General features: G+C 32.7%; 1 protein-coding gene across 5 annotated transcripts in view; it reads right to left on the bottom strand.

Moving 5' to 3' along the window:
• The window catches only part of ITGB3BP (integrin subunit beta 3 binding protein), a 67,934-nt gene that overhangs the window by 33,847 nt on the left and 14,853 nt on the right, over window positions 1-19,234 (bottom strand). For all 5 annotated transcript variants that reach the window (XR_012079041.1, XM_072974304.1, XM_072974303.1 and 2 more), the window contains 2 exons: window positions 16,199-16,241; window positions 2,835-2,970 (listed from right to left, as the gene is read on the bottom strand). Coding sequence is in view for 4 of the 5 variants with exons in the window: in XM_072974304.1 (XP_072830405.1) it covers window positions 2,835-2,970; window positions 16,199-16,241 (179 nt within the window). In the remaining variant the exon portion in view is untranslated. The remainder of the gene's footprint in view (window positions 1-2,834; window positions 2,971-16,198; window positions 16,242-19,234) is intronic.

The following is a 19,234-nucleotide window of genomic DNA, read 5'->3' as shown; positions in this document are numbered from 1 at the left end:
TCAACTGTGATTTTGAGTTGTTATTATTAGTCCATTTCCTGCAGCAGCCTATTGATACTGATGAGAAAGTCTATTGTTAGTCGGTCATTGTCTCGTTGCTTTTAAATTTTTCTTTCTCTCTGACGTTTGCAGTTTTACCACAATATGATTAGGTATGAATTTGTTTTAATTCACCCTGCTCAGATGAAGCATACTATTCTACTCTAGAAATTCCTGTCTTTTCTCAATTATGAAAAACCGACAGTCCTTATATCTTAGGTACTGCCTCTGCTCCATTCTCTCTCTTTCCTTCTTGTAGAACTTCTATTTGACATATGTTGGAGCTTATTCTACCATCATTTCTCTTTAATGTTTTATCACATTCTCTATCTCTTTATTTCTCTGTGCTGTTACACTGCTACAGTCTGGGTGATTTCTAGAGATCTATTGTCTTATTTACAAGTACTCTCTTTGACTATGCAAATTTTTTGTTTATCCCTCTACCCTAAATATTAAAAAAATCTGATGCAATCTTGGGAGTAAAAGAGAGGACAGTTTTACCATCCTTCCTCTTTTCTGAAAAGGATAATAGCTTGGAAAATTTTGCTAAGGGGTAGGGGAGGGGACAGAAATATAATTATATACATACAAACATATATAAATATAATAAATATATATTACAGTAAATAAATATGTATGTGTGTGTGTGTGTGTGTGTATATATATATATATATATATATATATATATATACACACACATATATATCTTAAACGTATGGATTGGAAGTTCATTGTAGCGTAGCAATTTCTGAATTATTTAGGGGCATGTTTGGGCCATGGAGTGTAAGCAGAGAGAAGACTTAAAACCAGATTTTCTTTCCTTTTATAACTACAGATGGATTTAAATTTAATATTGTCACCTGTTTACACAGCATATGGTTCAAATGTACACAGAAAGTTCATAAAAATACCTGGAGGAGGACTATCCCAGATTGAGAGAATTCCAAGTACAATGACCTTGTGGAGAGAAGGGGCTTAGCATGACTGACAAACGGCCAGAAGTAACAGTGGCTAAAGTAGTGTAAGCATGGTAAGGGCAGTAGAAAATGAGGCAAGTAAGGTGGTCAGGTATTAGATGATGGATGGCCCTAAAAGTCATGAGAAAGTTTTGAATTACATCCTAAATATGATGCGAAGTGAGTAGCACCTAAAATGTCCTTGAAAGTGTTATTTAAGTAGAAGTACTTACTTAAATTTTACCTTACATTATGTACAATATTTTAAAAATGAGAATTGTTAATAGAAGTTATGACTTCATTTGGAACTTAAATTACTTTACAGGAGTCACACTTTCCTATTTCTAAAACATATATAGAATGACATATTAGGACAAGCAATGTAATGATTATAAATGACACAATCTGATACAAGATCCTAGACAGCATTCTCCTATTCTGAGACTTCTGTATGTGATACATTGAGATATATATATATGAAAGAGTATATAAAACACATAGATACAGTTTAATGAATAATTATAGAGTGAACTAGCATAACCACCATATAGAAATAGAATATTACCAAGCACCCCAGAAACCGTTGCCTTCTGACTTTTTAAAAAAGAGCTTACCTAGTACTACAATCTGTGATAATTATCTACCTAAATGTCAACTGGGATCATGTGACCAATCTTTTTATGGGCAGAAGAAATGTTCTCTTAAGTCCATATTTAATTTCAATATGGAAATTGAGTATGTATCCACTTAAAGTCTATTCAGATGTGTCATCTCTAAGGCACTAATTTTTAACTTTAAACAAAAGACAATATCAAGTGAATTAAAAAAAACCCAGAACTATAGAGCCTGTAGAAAACATATACATCTTCATATATTTTTGTGAAAGCAAACCTAATAGTGGTAGCTTTAAGATAAAAAGCACTTGATTAAAGTAAAATAAAAGTCATTCAAAAGTTTAAGATCTCATTACAGGTTTCATTACAACAAATTAGGTAAAAAGAGGAGACTTTATTTCTGTATAGCTTCTAGTATATGTCTAGCACTCAATAAATATTGAACAATAAAATATGAATCAGGCTAATCAAAGCATATCTAAAATATACTTTATTAAATTTGAGCCTACTTCATATTTTATACTATAGAAACTTGACATGTCACTGATTCATGACCTTTAACAATATTAAAAATTAAACTTATGAAATCTAGATTTCTGTATCTTTTAAATAAATATATTAGCAATAAACTACCAGAGAACAAGAAATATGTATGGTCAAAATTAAACTAATAATACTTTAAAATAAAGAATTCCATGTTAAAAAAAATTCTACAAAACTTTTGCAAATACATTTAAAATACTAAAGGAAAAGAAGGTAATGAAATATAATAAATAAAAGCAGGCTATAAAGACACGAAATGTGAATAAAACTAAATGGATAACATGGATAAAAATAACATTTAGAAGTATCACTCTTAAACTGCAGTGCAGGAGTACCTGAATCATGTGGCCTTTAATGTATGCACACGATGGACAGCGTGTTAAGGAGCGTATCTGTAACCATTATAATTGATCGTGGCTGAAGGCAGTCAGGCCATAATTTCTATTTAATGGATGGGATAGTAAGGGAGCAAAGTCTGCAGTAGCATTTTAAAATAACTGCCTAGAAAGTTTACATTTATGTCCAAAGTGTTACCTATATTCTAGTCTATTCTGTGTTGAATTCTTTAAAAAAGAAGAGAAAAATCAGCTGCAGCAAGATCCATATATTATACAATCAAAATTCTGATTTAACCAATAACTAGAAAAATCTTACAGTAAGTGGAAAAGAATGTTCAACTAACCATTTGATGGTCCATTTTTGTGCTCTTGTTCTTTAAAGCTTGTGGGAGAAGCAAATGGGCTCATTTGACAAGTTCCAGTTGTTGGAGAATAGGATGTAATACTTTTTTTCCTTGTGATTTTTGGAGAATCAAATGACTAGAAATAAATATTAATTTGGGACAAAAATACTTATGTTTAGTTATAGATCTTTGGAAATACATTTGAAAACTTGCAAAATTCAAACCAATACTCTTTTCCTTGCTCCTTCCTTTTTTGGGGGAGGTGGTGAGGGAGAGATCCTTCGGTCCGTTCTTCCTTTCTTTCTGGAGGTACTGGGGATTGAACCCAGGACTTTGTGCATGCTAAGCACAGTGCTCTACCACTGAGCAAAATACCTCTCCCCTTCTTTTTAAATTTTAAATATTCTCATTACCTTTAAAGTGAACATTGTTCTTTCAAGTTATGTACATTTTCCAGTTCTCCACACTAATTGGGGCATCTCAATTTGATGTTTATGAAAGGCCAGGGAAACTCTCAGAAGTGACTCTCAGTAAGACCTACAAGGAAATCCTAGGGAGGATCAGCGATGTCCTTAACCTTCACAAATTTGCTCTAACACAGTGTCTTGTCTTAATAATAACAAAATAATGTTCAAACAATTGAGTATGGGATTTAAGACCTTTGCGAATTTGGCCTAGCCTACATAAGTCCTCTCTGTAGCTTCCTACTCTGTGTTCCCATAAACCTTGTGCATACCTCTTAACTGGAGTCAGTAAATTTTAATTTTTTATATTTCTGTCTATGTCATTATAATCTGAATTTCTGAAAATATTATTTCATCTTTGTACTCCAGAACTCAAAAATGTGTGATCAATGAATGATTTAGAAGGAACAGTCCAGTAAACTTAGCCAGGCCACTTACTCAGAATATATTCATTCATTCGTTGGTTCATTCATCCATTATTAGATGATACCTGTAGTCCCAGGCACTTAGGCTATGCACATTTGGGCCTCAGCTAGTCCTTCTTTGGTCTGGGGGGGTCATTCATAATCCACTTCCTCCAAACATCCATTATCATGTTTTCATTGCTTGCCAAATTACTTTAAACTTGTTTTCTATAATGCTTACTAATCACCCAGCATTTTTGAACTTATGTGTATACAGGAATAGAACAAATTGTTCTGGCCTCATAAACAGGAGAGAATAGGTCTGAAGGTAGGATGTGTACCACAGAAATTCAGAGAAGGGGGAAAATCAAAGCCAGCTGCAGTAATCTCTCAGAAGGACTCTTATGAGGAAGAAGGGTGAGACTTAGATAAGTAAAAATAAAAGGTACAAAAACCTGAAATCTAGAGGTGAAACAGGCAGCATAGGGTGGATTTTGGGAATAAAGAAAAGGTCTGAAGACTCACGATATGTTGCCAACATTGTAGAATTAAACTTTAGCTTGGTTGCTGACTTGAAACAGTTACATAATTCTCTACTGTCAACTATTCTTTATTTTTAAGACACCATGGCAGAAATAGTGGCTGTGTCACCTTTTTCAATAATCTTGGTGTTAGTTCCAGAATCTACAGCATCCATTTTTTTACAGTTAAGATTTTAAATGATAAATACTTCTTTGTATTGGGGGAACAAAAGGCATTCCATTTTTTATTTTATGTATCCACAATAGCCACAAATGTAACTAATATCTTTTAAAAAATCAAATGATAATATCAAGTTATAACTATAAAGCAACCTTTTTTCGTAAGGTTAAAGGGTTTTAAGTCTCTTTATCAGGTGGTTATTATTACCTCTCCATCTTGAGTTTTCACCTGTTTATATGGATTCAGTCATAAACTATGACATTTATCCAATCCTACCCCACTTTTCTAAGAATTTATTGCCCAGAACTATTTCTCTGTGTATGTACAAGAAATGAAAGTCGCTACCCTAATGTACATTTATGTCAATCTGTTTTCCTATTTTCACCAAAAAATTATATTTTCCAATTGCCAAATATCTAAACATTGCAACTGTAGATCACACATTTCTCCTCAAAAACAATCTTCTAGCTTTCATAAAATAAGTCTTAGTGTGAATGTATGGGTGTGCATATGTGTGTGTGTGTATATATATATATAAATTTTCTCCCCTCACCTTAAAAATAAAACTTCTCTTTTGTTTTTGGTTTTTTTTTTTTTGGTGATCTGTTTTGATTAAAAGGAAAAATGTCTGTCTACAACTGTACTATACTTAGAGGGGAAAAAAGAAAATCTACCATAACCTACCATCCTACTAAATATTCTTCAGTAAATAATGCATTTTTATGTATCTGTCTTCTTATACATACAAATAAACACAAATGCTTAATCTTACTTCTTTAAGTTCTTTTTCCCCCTCAAAGTTTTACCAAGGTCTTCTGCTTTTAAAACCCTGAAGATGCTGAATCTATTTAAGAATTTCCATTCTGCCAGCCCTCAAACACTGAAGGACTTGGCCTACTCATTAATCTCCCTCAACAGGAAGAGTTAAGAAGACTGGGATTTGAGAGAAGACTGAGCCACTAATTGAAAACTCTCACACTCAGCAATGATGAGTGTTATCTACTAGTTCCTTTAGATAAATAGAGGAAGAAAGTGAGAACAGATTCGGCTAGAGAAGGGAAAGAATTCAGGATGCAAGCAAAATGTAAGGAAATAGGAATCAGATAAGTCACAACTACTTCTATAATAATTTACACCTGCTTGTAATATTTATTGATTCAGGGACATTTAACATTGCACCACAAAAGAAAGAAAGAAAGAAGGAAAGATACTGTCTATGGTAAGTCCAAACGCCACTGTACTTTCTGTAAGAAGGTCAAACCTTGTACATTAGCAAAACTAAAATTTGGGCATTGATTTTTCTGCCCAAAGAAAAGAAATGAATGTTCTCTCTGTAATTTCAAATATATATGACATTCTCCTTCAGTATCTTTCACAAATTGTAGCTTGCTTGGTCACCTTGTTTAAAGCGTATTCTACCAAAAAGGTGCCTGTATTTTATTGATTTTTACCTATGATAAATAGTCTTGAAAGTACTAACTAAGGGTTCTTCCAGGATGAAATATTGGGATATAATAGATCTCTTATTATTATTATGAACTACTAGCCTATGCTATCACCGAAATATTTAAAATACAGGTACTACAGTATCTGAACAACCAGAAACAAAAGAAAAATTAGTGTAGCTAAAGGAAGATAATTCTTTATAACTTTATGCTGGTTAATTAGGTTACTGGAATGTCTCACCTAAGATATTATTATGCATCACTAGTACTTATGGAATTTACATTAGAAAATTCTAAATACTAGTTGTCTCAGGGATTTTTCACAATTTGGGCCTAGAGTTCCTAGAAGAGTCTTAGATATCACTAACATTTTATCAATTGCCACAATTATCTTCCTTAATGATTCTAACAATATTTGGGTTTTGTTATTTTTAATGGTAGTTATGGAGAACAAAAGCATTTTGTACTTATCTCAGTGACCTTACACGGATAGCTGACAAAAATATTTTAACAGAAAAAATAAAAGAAAATACTGGCTAAAAAGTCAATACAGTGGCGTTTCTACTTTTACTCATTGTTCCACAATGATATCAAAATATTAATTTTAATATTAAAGACATCACTATTTTATTACTCTCTTGCACTGTAATCCTCAAGAAGTTTTTAATGATATGTTTTCAGTTATTAGCACTCCTTCATATGTCCTCACATTTTTCAGAATATAAAGTGAATACCACCTCAAATATATTTTTGTTTACTGAAGTATGATTTACATATAATAAAATGCACATATCTTAAGTGTTTGGCTTGATGAGTTCCGGCAATTGTATACACTGATGTCACCACCACTCAAGATACAGAACACTTCAATCACCCCAGAAGATTCCTCAGTACTCACTTCCACTCAGTTCTCACTCCACAGCCCAGAACCAAACACTTTCTAGTTCCTATAACCACAGATAGTTTTGCCTATTATTGAATTTCATATAAACATATAACATTTGTGTTTGGCATCTTTTGTTCAACATGTTTTTGAGATCATCTATGTTGTGTGTGGCAGTAGTGTGTCCCTTTTTATTGTGAGTACTATTCCTTTATATAAATATACCAGAATTTGCCTTCCTATTCTCCTGTTGAAGGACATTTAAGTTATTTCCAGTTTGGGGCTATTATGAATTAAGTTGCTAAGAATATTCTTGTATATGTCTTTTTGTGGATATATGATTTTGTTTCTTTGGGAAACCTAGGAATGGAATTACCAGGCTATAACATGAATATAGATTTATTTTCTATATGTGAAATAAAAGCTAAATAGTTCTCCAGTGTCTGTATCATTTTAAACTCCCAGCAATGAATGACAGTTCCAGCTGCTGCACATCCTCACCAAACTTTAGGCTGTTTTAGTCATTACAGTGTTGTTTTTCAAGCTATTCTGTTTTGTTGTTGTTATTTAGCTATTCTAGTGAGTGGGAATAGTATATCTTAGTTGTTTTTATTTGTATTTCCAATGATCAATGATGTTGAACACTTTTTCATGTGCTAATTTTCCATGTAAATATTTTGTGAAGTGTTTGTTCAAGTTTTTGTACACTTTTTATTGCATTGTCTTTTTATTATTTATTTAGTCTAAATACAAGCCTTTTGTCAGATAAATGCATGACAAATACTTTCTTCTCAATACATGGCTTGTCTACTTATTCTCTTAGTCGTGTCTTTTGATGAACAGAAATTTCTAATTTTGATGAAGTCCAATTTATAAATTTTTCTTCTATGGTTGATTTTTTTTGTGTTGTATGAAATTTTGTCTGCTCTCAGGTCTCAAAAATAGCTTCTTATGTTTCCTTCCAGAAGTATTATGCTTTTGGCTTTCAAGTTATACCTATGATACTTCTCAAATTAATTTTGGTATAACAAGTGATGTAAGAATTGAGATTATATTTTGGATAAATCTTATTTCTAATGCTGTTTTGGGGTCATATTATCTTTACAGTTGACTAAATTTATAAATGTTCTTAAATATTGGGTTGACTCAATAGGAAAAAAGAAAGTCATATACATTTGGTTGTTGATTGCCTCTAGAACTCTTGAATGATTTGTGCAAAAAAAAACCTGCAGAAGCTTGGAATCATGTCATCCCTTGTGCCCAAACTTGAGAGTTAAGACTATTTCTTGATGTGATTCATGACAAACACTTTTACTGGTGTATAGATGAACCAAACCTACTTAATCTATCACAGGAAAAAGACAAGCAATGGGGGAGTTTCAAGTAGAAAGAGGGAGTGAGAGACCAAAAGGGAAGATGAATGTGTATTCAAGTCACTTCGAACTTTTATGTAGGTGAAAAAACTTAAGTCAAAATTTATGTTTAATAGGAAATGGATAAATGTAACTCCATACTTACTACTAGAAACCAGAGCTTTGCACTAATTCTTAATTTTATGGGGAGGGAAGGCTAGCACGTACCTGGTCTGTACTCTCCCTGATCCCTTCCTCTCATTTCTTAACTACAGAAGACTGAGCTCCCTTGGGTTTTGGTGACTCTATCACTAGTGTGTGTTTATGGTTGTGCTGGATACTTCCTTACCTTTCTGCTATACTTCTGCTATATGCTGATCCATTCCCCTTCCCCTTCCCCTTCTTTTTTCTGAGAAAACACAATGAATAAGTAAATACTAACTAGTACTGAAAAAAAAAGAGGTAACAATTATAAACAAGTAAATAAATAAGCAAACATACACACATATCTAACAAGAGGGCCCCAAAATACAAGGAGCAAAAACTGACAGAATTGAAGGAAGAAATAGAAAATTCAACCGTAATACTCGGAAACTTCAATGCTCCACTTGCAATAACAGATAGACCAACTAGACAGAAAATCAGCAAGGAAAGAGAAGACTTGAACAACACTACATACCAACTAGACCTAAAACACATCTAGAGAACCCTCCACCCAACAATAGCAGAATACACATTATTCTCAAGTGCACATGTAACATTTGTCAGGATAGAAGATATGTTAGACCATAAAACAAATCTCAGTAAACTTAAAAAGACTGAAACCATATAAAGAATATTCTTTAATTACAATGGGATGAAATCAGAAATTAAAAACAAAAAGACATTTGTCCAAAAAAAGAGAGGACATTTGGAAAATACGAAAATACATGGAATTTAAACAACACACTTCTAAATAACAAAACAAAAAGGAAATTATAAAATACATTGAGGGGAAGAAAAGTGAAACACAACACATATAAAAATGTATGGGAGGCACAGAAAGCTGCACTTATAGGGAAATTTAAACACCTACATTAAAAAAGAAGAACGCTCTCAAATCAATAAGCCAACCTTCCACCTTAAGAAACTAGAACAAAGAACAAACTACATCCAAAGGAAGCAGAAAGAAAGAAATAATAAACGTGAAAATTAAAGAGAAAACAAATGAAAAAGAGAATAACAAAACAGAGATCAACAAATTCAAAAGTTGGTTCTTTGAAAAGAAAGTTGACAAATTTTTATCTAGACCAACCAAGAAAGAAATCAGATTCAAATTACTAAAATTAGGAAAGAAAGGCGGTATATTGTAACTGACCTTGGAGAAACACAAGGGATTATAAGAGATAGACACTATGAACAATTGTATACCAACAAGTCAGATAATCTAGATGAAATGGACAAATTCCCCAAAATACACAACCTACCAAGGTTAAATCATGAAGAATGGAAAATCAGAACACATCAATAGCGAGCAAAGAGATGAGATCAATTCAAAAAAACCTGTAAAAAAGAAAAGTGCAGAACCAGAGAGATTCATTGCTGAATTCCACCAACATTTAAAGAAGGATTGACACCAATCCTTTTAAAACTCTATCAAAAAGTAGGCAACGCTTCCTAACTCATTCTATGAGACCAGCATTACTCTGATACCAAAACCAGAGAAATATCTTACAAGGGGGAAAAAAAACCAAACTGTAGACTCATATCCCTAATGAAATGCAAAAATCCTCAACATTCCTGCAAACTGGAACCAGAGATAAAAAAAGAATTAATACATTATGACCAAATAGGGTTTTTCCTGTGAAAACAAGGCTGGTTCAACATACAAAAACCAATCAATGCAACATAGCATATTGAAAGAATAAAGAAAAAAACCCCACATGATCATCTCAATAGATACTTTAAAGGCATTTGATAAAAATCCAATATCCTTTCATGATAAAAATACTCATCAGACTAGGAATGGAAGGGAACTGTCTCAATTTGACAAAGGGCATTTAGGAAGAACTTACAGTTAACATCATATTTAATGGGAAAAGCTTGGATGATTTCCCCTCTAAGATTAGAAAAAAGACAACAATATTTGTTCTTGCCTCTTCCATTCTACATTGTTCTGGAGGTCCTACTCAGGGCAATAAATAAGAATAAGAAATAAAATGCATCCAATGGGAAAGAAAGAAGTAAAATTATTTCTATTTGCAGATGACATGATCTGATATAAAGAATATCCTGAATAATCTATAAGAAAGTATTAGGGCTAATAAACAAGTCCAACAAAGTTGAACAATACATGATCAATGTACAAAAATCAGCTGTGTATCTGTACACTAGCAAGGACCAATGTAAAGTGAAATTATAAAAACACTTATGTTAGCATCAAAAAGGAGAAAATACTTGGGAATAAATATAACCCAAAAGCACAAGTCATGTCTACTAAAAACTAAAAATCATTGTTGAAAAAATTAAAGAAAATAAAAATAAATGGAAATATACCCTATTTATGTTCATGGTTTAGAAGAATTATTAATGTTAAAATGGCAAATTCCTCAAACTGATTTGCAGATTCAGTGTAATTCTTATCAAAATTCCAAATGTCTGTTTTTCAGAAATGGACAAAGTGATCCTAAGATTCATATGGAATTTATAAGGGATATGGAATATGAGAAGCATTTTTATCTTGAAAAAGAACAGCGAAGTTGGATTCACACTTCCTAATTACAAATTTAAAGTAATCAAATATTTTAATTTTGAAAACTTACAGTAATCAAGGCAGTGTGGTTAGTGGCAGGTCAGATCCACAGACAAATGGAATCAATTTGAGAGTCCAGAAATAAATCCAAATATTTATAGTCAACTGATCTTCGACAAGGGTTCCAAGGCCACTCAATGGGGAAAATAATAGCTTTCAACAAATATCACAGGAACAACTGAATAGCCACACACCCCTACTGCCATACTATGTACAAAAATTAACTCAACTAGGTCTTTGACCTAAATGTAAGTGCTAACACCATAAACTCTTAGAAAGAAACATAGTGAAAATTTGCATTACCTTAGATTGTGCAACAGTTTCTTAAACGTGACACCAAAAGCACAAGCAATAAAAGAAAAATTAAATCGTACTTCATCAAAACGTAAAACTTTTGTGTATTAAAGGATATAATCCATAAAGTGAAAAGACAACTCACAGAACTGATGAAATATGTGCAAATCATGTCTGGTAAGGTAACAGAATTCAGAATACATAAAGAATTCTTGTAATTCAACAATAAAGACAAATAATCCAATTTAAAAATGGATAAAAGATTTAAATAGATTTTTCTCCAAAGAAAATATAGATGGTCAATAAGCACATGAACATCAGAACATTATCAGAGAAATGCAAATTAAAACTGCAATGAGACATCACTTCACACGCAGTAGGATAGCTGGAATCAAAAAGCCAGATGAAGTGTCGATGAGGATGTGGAGAAATTGGAACCAGCACACTGTTAGTGGGAATGTAAAATGGTGCAGCCACTGTAGAAGAATTTGGCAGTTTCTCAAAAAGTTAGATAAAATTACCATGACAACAATTCTACTCCTTAGATATGTAAACAAGACAACTGAAAACATGTTCATACAAAACATACAAAAAAGTTCATAGCAGCATTATGCAAAATAGTCGAAATGTGGAAACAACCCAAATGTCCCTCAGCTGAGGAATGGATAAATAAAAGGTGATATATCCATACAAAAGACTAGGATTCCATAAAAAGGAATAAAGTACTGTTACATGTGACAACAACAACATGACTAAACCTTGCAAGTGTTATGCTAAATGAAAGCAGCCAGTCAGAAAAGGCCACATGTTGTATGATTCCATTTACACAATATGGTCAGAATAGGCAAATCCATAAAGACAGCAAGTAAATTAGTAGTTTCCAGGGAATGAGGAAAGGAAGAAATTGGGACTAACTGATAATAGCTATGGAATATCTTTTTGGGGTGATGGAAATGTTTTGAAATTAGATAGTGGTGATGGCTGCACAACGTAAGAAGTATACTACAAACCAATGGTGTATACTTTAAAATGATGAATTTCATGTTATATGAATTATATCCCAATAAAAAATGCTGAAGCAGAACTGTCAAAAAGTATACTAGATAATTGGAGAATTTGAACAAAGATGTTCATTTGATGATTAAGGAATTACTGTTAATTTTGAGAGACATAGTACTCTAATAGTTTTTTAAAAATCTTTATCTTTTAGAAATAATTGCTTAAGTATGTATGGATGATATTGATGATGTTTGACATTTCTTTCAAAATAATCTAGTATAGGGGGTACTGAAGTATGCATGGGAATATAAATGAAACAAGATTAGCCTTGTGTTGACAACTATTGAGGCTAGGTAATGGGCAGTGCATTCTCTATAATCAAAATTCTCCCGAATCAAAAAGTAAAATCAGTAACTATAACTGTAACGAAATGAGTAACTGTAGTGAAATGAGGGATCTAGAAAACAATCATCAATGAATTAAAAAAGAAAACATTAGAAGATTGACAGGGAATTTTATTATGTGTAGAACAGGTTGATAACATCTGAAACCAATATTCAAGATCATTTTGTGCCTCCTGAGGTAATGCAAAAGGAAATACAGATTACCTATGAGGCATTCTTACCAAAAATTTGAACCAGAATCTAATTAAGCTGCTAGCATTAACTATGAGTTTTATAGGAAATATGAAGATTAGAGAAATCATTTAAATGACACCACAAGAAAAGAACCAAATCTAGAATGTGGAATATACTTCAAACAAAAGTCTCAGTTTTTTTTAAAAAAATAAACTACAAGAAACAGGGTGAGATATAAAAAGATTTTAAAAGAACTAAGATATGTAAGAACCATTACAATGTGTACACCTTGTTTGGATCCTGATTTTACTAAGCCAACTACAAAAAGACATTTTGAAACAACCATGGCAATGTGAATATGAACTGAGTAAAAGGTATTACTAAGGAAATATTGCTAATTTTGTAAGGTATGATAACAGCACTATAATTACGAAAGAAGTTGTTATCTGTTAGAAATGCATACTGAAGAATATTCTGATGAAATAATACGTCTGGGATTTGTAAAATTCTAGGAAAAAATATTAAGATACATATATGGTATATATATACACACACACACAAACATATGAAGCAAGATTAGCAAAATGCTGATAATTGTTGAAGCTGGGTGATGGCTGCATGGGAGTTCATTATATTATAAAAAGGAAAGGAAGGAAGGAAGGAAGGAAGGAGAGGGAAGGAGGGAGAGAAGAAAGGAGTAGACTGGAACCAGATCAATAAGTAAGCCAATAGAATGTAAACTATAAAATTCCTAGTGCCCTCAAGTCCAAAGTTTTAATTTCAGGAGTCAGTGGAAGCCTTGTCTCAGAGAGGTAAGATAAGGTTAGGTCGTGGGAATAATCAGACTTAGAAGTATCCTACTAATGGTCATGGAGTAATTTCGACTGAGTATATATGTCAAATCAGCAAATCTCTCCAAAACCTGCCCTGCCATTCCTTCTAGCAGCATGTGTATTGAGTTGGCCTCGGTAGGTATGCTACTTCCCTTCCCATATGTAACATCTGCTTCTCCCATTCCTTCTCTGAGGTGGCCTGAAAGAGATTAGGTCAAGCTGGCCAGGTATCTGACCAGGTAGTCAGTTGTTGCTATATATTCACCTGGACAGCCACTTTGTAATAGTCTGTAATAAATAATTCAACTTCATTTCTGAAAATTCATCTAGAAATAGTGCTTGGAGTGCAATAATTTGAGCAATCACAATATTGTAGGTAATGATGTATCAAAAACTTCATCACTCCCCTCTAGCCCCCAACGATGTGGGAGGTTCAGCAAATAGTGGTACTTGTAGTGTATACTCAATATATTAAAGGACGATCACAGGGTATGATTCATACCTCTGTTTCTCCCATTAGGAAAATTATAAGGAAAATTACTTTTGCAGACTTGCCTTAACATCATGGAGCACTATTTTCCATAAAAGTTTGTAGTCACAGTGGGAATACTGGGATTTGTGAATTCTAAATATCTGTGGGAGAGGAAATGCCAGTTGTTTAGGATGAACAGGCTCCACCTCAAACAACTGGTATATAGGATCATCTCCTTTCCTTGGACACCAGAGTCTTTTCTCCTCAACATCACATTGGTAAGGCAAATTGCCCACAAATTTTACTACTAGTTTCTCTGTAGCTTCACAGTAGTTAGGTACTCTTAGAATTATAGGTGTATGTTGTATGTCCTGAATGTCTGATTTTCTTTTGCATGAGCTAAGGCAGCCTCAATCAGATCACTGGCATGTGGGAAGATTCTTGGGAACCAGGCTGCTTCAGTACTAAGTTGTTACTGGAGTGGACAGAAGCATAAATGCAGCTAGGGAAATAAGCCTAGACTTAGCACCAGAGCAAAAGCTGTCAGATGTAAGAGCTACAAATAAATGATGAGGCAAGAGTAGAAAAGCTGAAAATATCAGAAATAATAATAAATATTAGAAATAGGTCAGAAAATAGAAATGTTGAAGGCCCAGGCTAGGATGCTAGGAATCTGCATTTAGCAGTTGGTGGCCATGCGTTACCAAGCTAAATCAACTGGTTTAAAAGTACAGAATTTGGGCCAAACACAACAATGTATTTTTCTAATACAGGATATTAGCTGTGTCACTGGCTACCTTGACATATCCTAATCTGAAGGAAAAATGGATAAAAAGCTTGCCATGATGACAACTGTACTCCATGAAAAGAATGAATTCCTAAGTGGCCATTCTCTTCCATTTAAATAATGTTACCACCTCCCAAAGAACAGTTTTGGGGCAGGAAAGAAAAGTATTTCATTTCAAGCTGGACTACTCGTCTACCAAAATACCATTCTGACCAAAGAAACAGATGCAAAATTACAGTCACAGCTGCATTCTGTAAAGAACAAGTTGGATAATGGTATTCTAAATTGCTAATTACACCGCTAATGATTTTTTTAGTGGCATTGCAGTATTTTGCCACCTTTGTTTAAATTTTTTAAAAAAGCATCTAGGACGTTTTAAAAATGGTAAATTGTTAAATACCAGTGAGTCTTCCAAAGAGAAATTCATACAAAACCCATTTCATGAAATGGCATTCTCATATGGGATTTTGTAGGAGCTCATTAATTGACTAGCTATTTGTTTCAATTTACTTTCTCACCAATTTACTTGCATTTAAAATTACTAAGGCTATAAGTATCTCGGTATTAGTGTTTGTATCCAGACCCATTGTTGGTATGAAAAGATAATAAACCAACATATGTCATCATATGCTGGCATAGGGAATGTGCTGTGACTAGATTTACAAAAAGTAATAGCAATAGTACAAATTTTATTTTTATTGTGACAACCATGGTGAAATTTACTACAGTGTTAGTATTTTATTGTTTAATCAGGCCAGCAGAGCTGAGGGAGGCAATTATATTTTGATATAAAAATGTTGTTTATGTTTTTATTTCAATTTAGCAGATTACAGATGCAGATTAAAGCATTGCCACTGCTCCATCTTATTTCTTGTGCATTTAAGTAGCAGAGTATTTTTTCTATAAATAGTAAATTAATTTCTACTAAATTATTTCATTAAGGTTTCTAAATAATTTGCCTCTTAAATAAAAACCTCAAGCTGGCCAGGAATTTCCATATATGAGATTAACAAAAAAAATTTATATGTAGAAAATGGTATACCAATCACAATTATGTCACAGTGTGGGTTTTTTTTGTTGTTGTTTTTGGATATTTTTTACATTTAGTATAAAGGTAAATTAGCTGTTAAAAAAATTAAAAACAAAATTTTTTTTTTCACTTTCTCTCTCTTTTTTGTTTAATTTATTTTTTGGTGAGGGGAGGTAATTAAGTTCATTTATGTATTTATTTCAAGAGGAGGTACCGGGGATTGAACCCAGGACCTTTTCATGGTAGGCATGCATTCTACCACTTGAGCTATATCCTCGCCCCAAAACAAAATCTTATTACACAATTTCAAACTGATAAGTAAATACTTACATTTGCTTTTAACAGGCCATCCAATTTCAGTGATCTTTTAACTCTGCAAACAAAATATTTAAAGCAATCTTAGATTTAATATGCTTTAAGTAGACAAATATTTAAGAGTAATATCTTATATAAACAAAGATTCTGAGTTACTTTCACTAATTAAAGTAGAGTATCTATGAAGGCAATTTTTGCAGTGATGAAACTGGTTTTTCTAATAGCATGTATCAAGATGAAACCATAATTAAATATTTAAATAGATTTTCTATATGTGGTTTTATATAAATGAACTATCATACAATTCAAACATTAAAGTTTTATTTTAAAATAATATCAGTAAAAATTAATATATTTGTGTTTTAAAATACTATTAACAAAAAATTATACAAAAAAGCAAAATAATTTACATACCTTCAATGGAGATGTTGTAAGTATATTATTTGCAGAAATAATGCACTCAGTATTAAAATAAAGGTATGAGCAAGGTGAAAAAGTTTTGCACATTATTCTAGCTTTAAACATGATTCAGTGCTACCAGACTATGACTTAACTGAGGAACAGATGCTCTATGTCTTTATAAGTCCCCAATCCATAAGAAACTATTTTTTGTCTCCTTCACTAAACTGATTCAGGAACATGCCAGGCTCTCTCTGTGCAAAATCTGTTCTGCTAAACTGGATGCCCAGCTGTTGGTGACAATGCTTAGAAAGGGAAGCTGAATATTTATAATACTTTATTTCGTACAGCTGTCTTCTAAAGAGCAGTCATCAACATTTTATTGAATGCAGACTAAATGCTCAAAGGAGAAAAAGGTCAATATAAATTAAAACTAGTTCTCCCAGTGACAAGTGCTGCGTTAAAAGTACTTTCTTGATCCCTGAGAAAAGGAAATTGCTATTTAAAATATTAGAGAATTTGAGCATGAAGCAAAAAAATTTTTTTATTTTGTTTTGTACTACATAAAACAAAATGGTTCACTTATTTTTGCTATTATATCTACATTAGCCTATCACACAACATTATTTCTTGAGATTAACTAAATTGGTTTAAAGAAAAACTCCTATCTTTTAGAGGTTCACTTGAAATTCATTTAGTGTGAATTCTCAACGAAGCAAGAAGAGAATAGAGGCATGAAAAATAAAAATGGCAGATAATCCCAAAATGTACTTATATTTAGCTTTGGAATATATATTGCCCTATTCAAGTGTGTGAGATGTTTTTGTATTTATAAAACTTCAAAAGTAGAAATCAAAAACTAAAAGTACACAGCATACTATTTTTTATCCTTTCTTTTTAAAAAAAATGGCTGTTAAGATGCAATGCCACGGTTTAGTTACAAACCCCATCCTGATATTAACTGTTCAAAATATTATTGCTTTATTAGTGGCAGTTGATTCTTAGAGAAACTAAATGTTTGTATTTAAAAGGTTTCTAGTTTAGATCTTGTTTATCTAAGAAGCCCAAGAAAATATGCAAAAATACGAAAGTGAGCTGAGTTAGACTGTTATCTCCCATTCTAACAGTTTAGTGAGAATTTGAAAACATGATTTATTGTGGGTAATATGGCTTTCAGATAATTCAGGCATCTAATACTGAGTCATAAAAACACTTAATAGACAAGCCGAACAGAAATCTAAAGAAATCACTTAGTTCCTCCAATGGGGAAGAGCTGGTGTGATTTGCCCACCATCACATAGCCTGAGAGAGAGAAACTCAGATTTCACGTCCTGTTCAAAATTAATCCTTGCTGAATTGATGGGAAGGAGTTAAAGAAGAGCAAAACTACTAGAGGAATTTATGACTATATATTCTTACCATTCTGTTAGAACTGGGCCCAGTGTCAAGATATCAATTATTAAGTTAAGCACTTACTATACGCTTTTACCCTTTTTTAAAAACCCATGAACAACTATAACACAAACATGAGATGATATTAAGTGGATTAGGATGATGTTGACAGAAACAAAGAGGAAAAGATGGATGAAACACACAAAGGAAGACAGGCAAAATTTGATTAGATATGTGAGATAAACATTTTCCTAATGTATTTATTCATTTGCTTCCAGTATTAGTAAACAATTAAAAATGATATATCTCCAATAGTTTTGAAAAACTTTAAGCAGCTCTTGTGATTACTACCCTAGTTTTAAAAAAATGGGCACTCATAAAAGGGCAAAGAACTCAAACAGACATTTCTCCAAAGACTGTATACAAATGGCCAGTAAACACATGAAACAATGTTCATTATCACTAACATTAGAGAAATGCAAATCAGAACCACAAGATACCACTTCACAACCATTAGGATGGCTACTATCAAAAAATAAATGTTGGCCAGGATAGGGAAACTGGAACTCTTGTGCTGGCAGGACTATAAAATGGTATAGCTGCTGTGGAAAAGTTTGGCAGTTTCTCAAAAAATTAAACACAGAATTAACATATAATCCAGCAATTCCACTTTTGACTATATATCTAGAAGACCTGACAGTTGGGAACAAACAGATATTTGCACCCCCATGTTCACAAAAGCATTATTCACAATAGCCAAAAGGTGAAAGCAATGCAAGTGTCCTTTGACACAGGAATGAGGAAACAGAATGTGGTGTGTACATACGTGTATATAGGTATTATATGGATATCATTCAGCCTTAAAAGGAAAGAAATTCTGATACATGCTACAACAAGGATGAACTCTGAAGACATTATATTAAGCGAAATAAGCCAATCAAAAAAGGACAAATATATAATTCCACTCAAATGAGGTGCTTAAAGCAATCAAATTAATAAAGACAGAAAATAGAAAGGTAGTTGCCAGGGGCTGGGAAAAGGGGTCAATAGGGAGCTAATGTTTAATGGGTAGAGTTTCAGTTTTGCAAGATGAAAAAAGTTTTGGAGATGGATGATGGTGACAGCTGCACAACAACAAGAATGTACAGTTAACCCTTGAACAACACGGGTTTGAACTTTGAGGGTCTACCTATACTCGAGGTTTTTTCAATAAATATGTACTACAGTAGTACACAATCAACAGGTGAATCTGTGGATGCA

This window comes from Vicugna pacos, chromosome 13 (genome assembly GCF_048564905.1).
Source record: "Vicugna pacos chromosome 13, VicPac4, whole genome shotgun sequence".
Classification (NCBI taxonomy): domain Eukaryota; kingdom Metazoa; phylum Chordata; class Mammalia; order Artiodactyla; family Camelidae; genus Vicugna; species Vicugna pacos.
The sequence above is the reverse complement of the archived record's forward strand: the minus strand, read 5'-3'. Positions and strand labels throughout refer to the sequence as shown.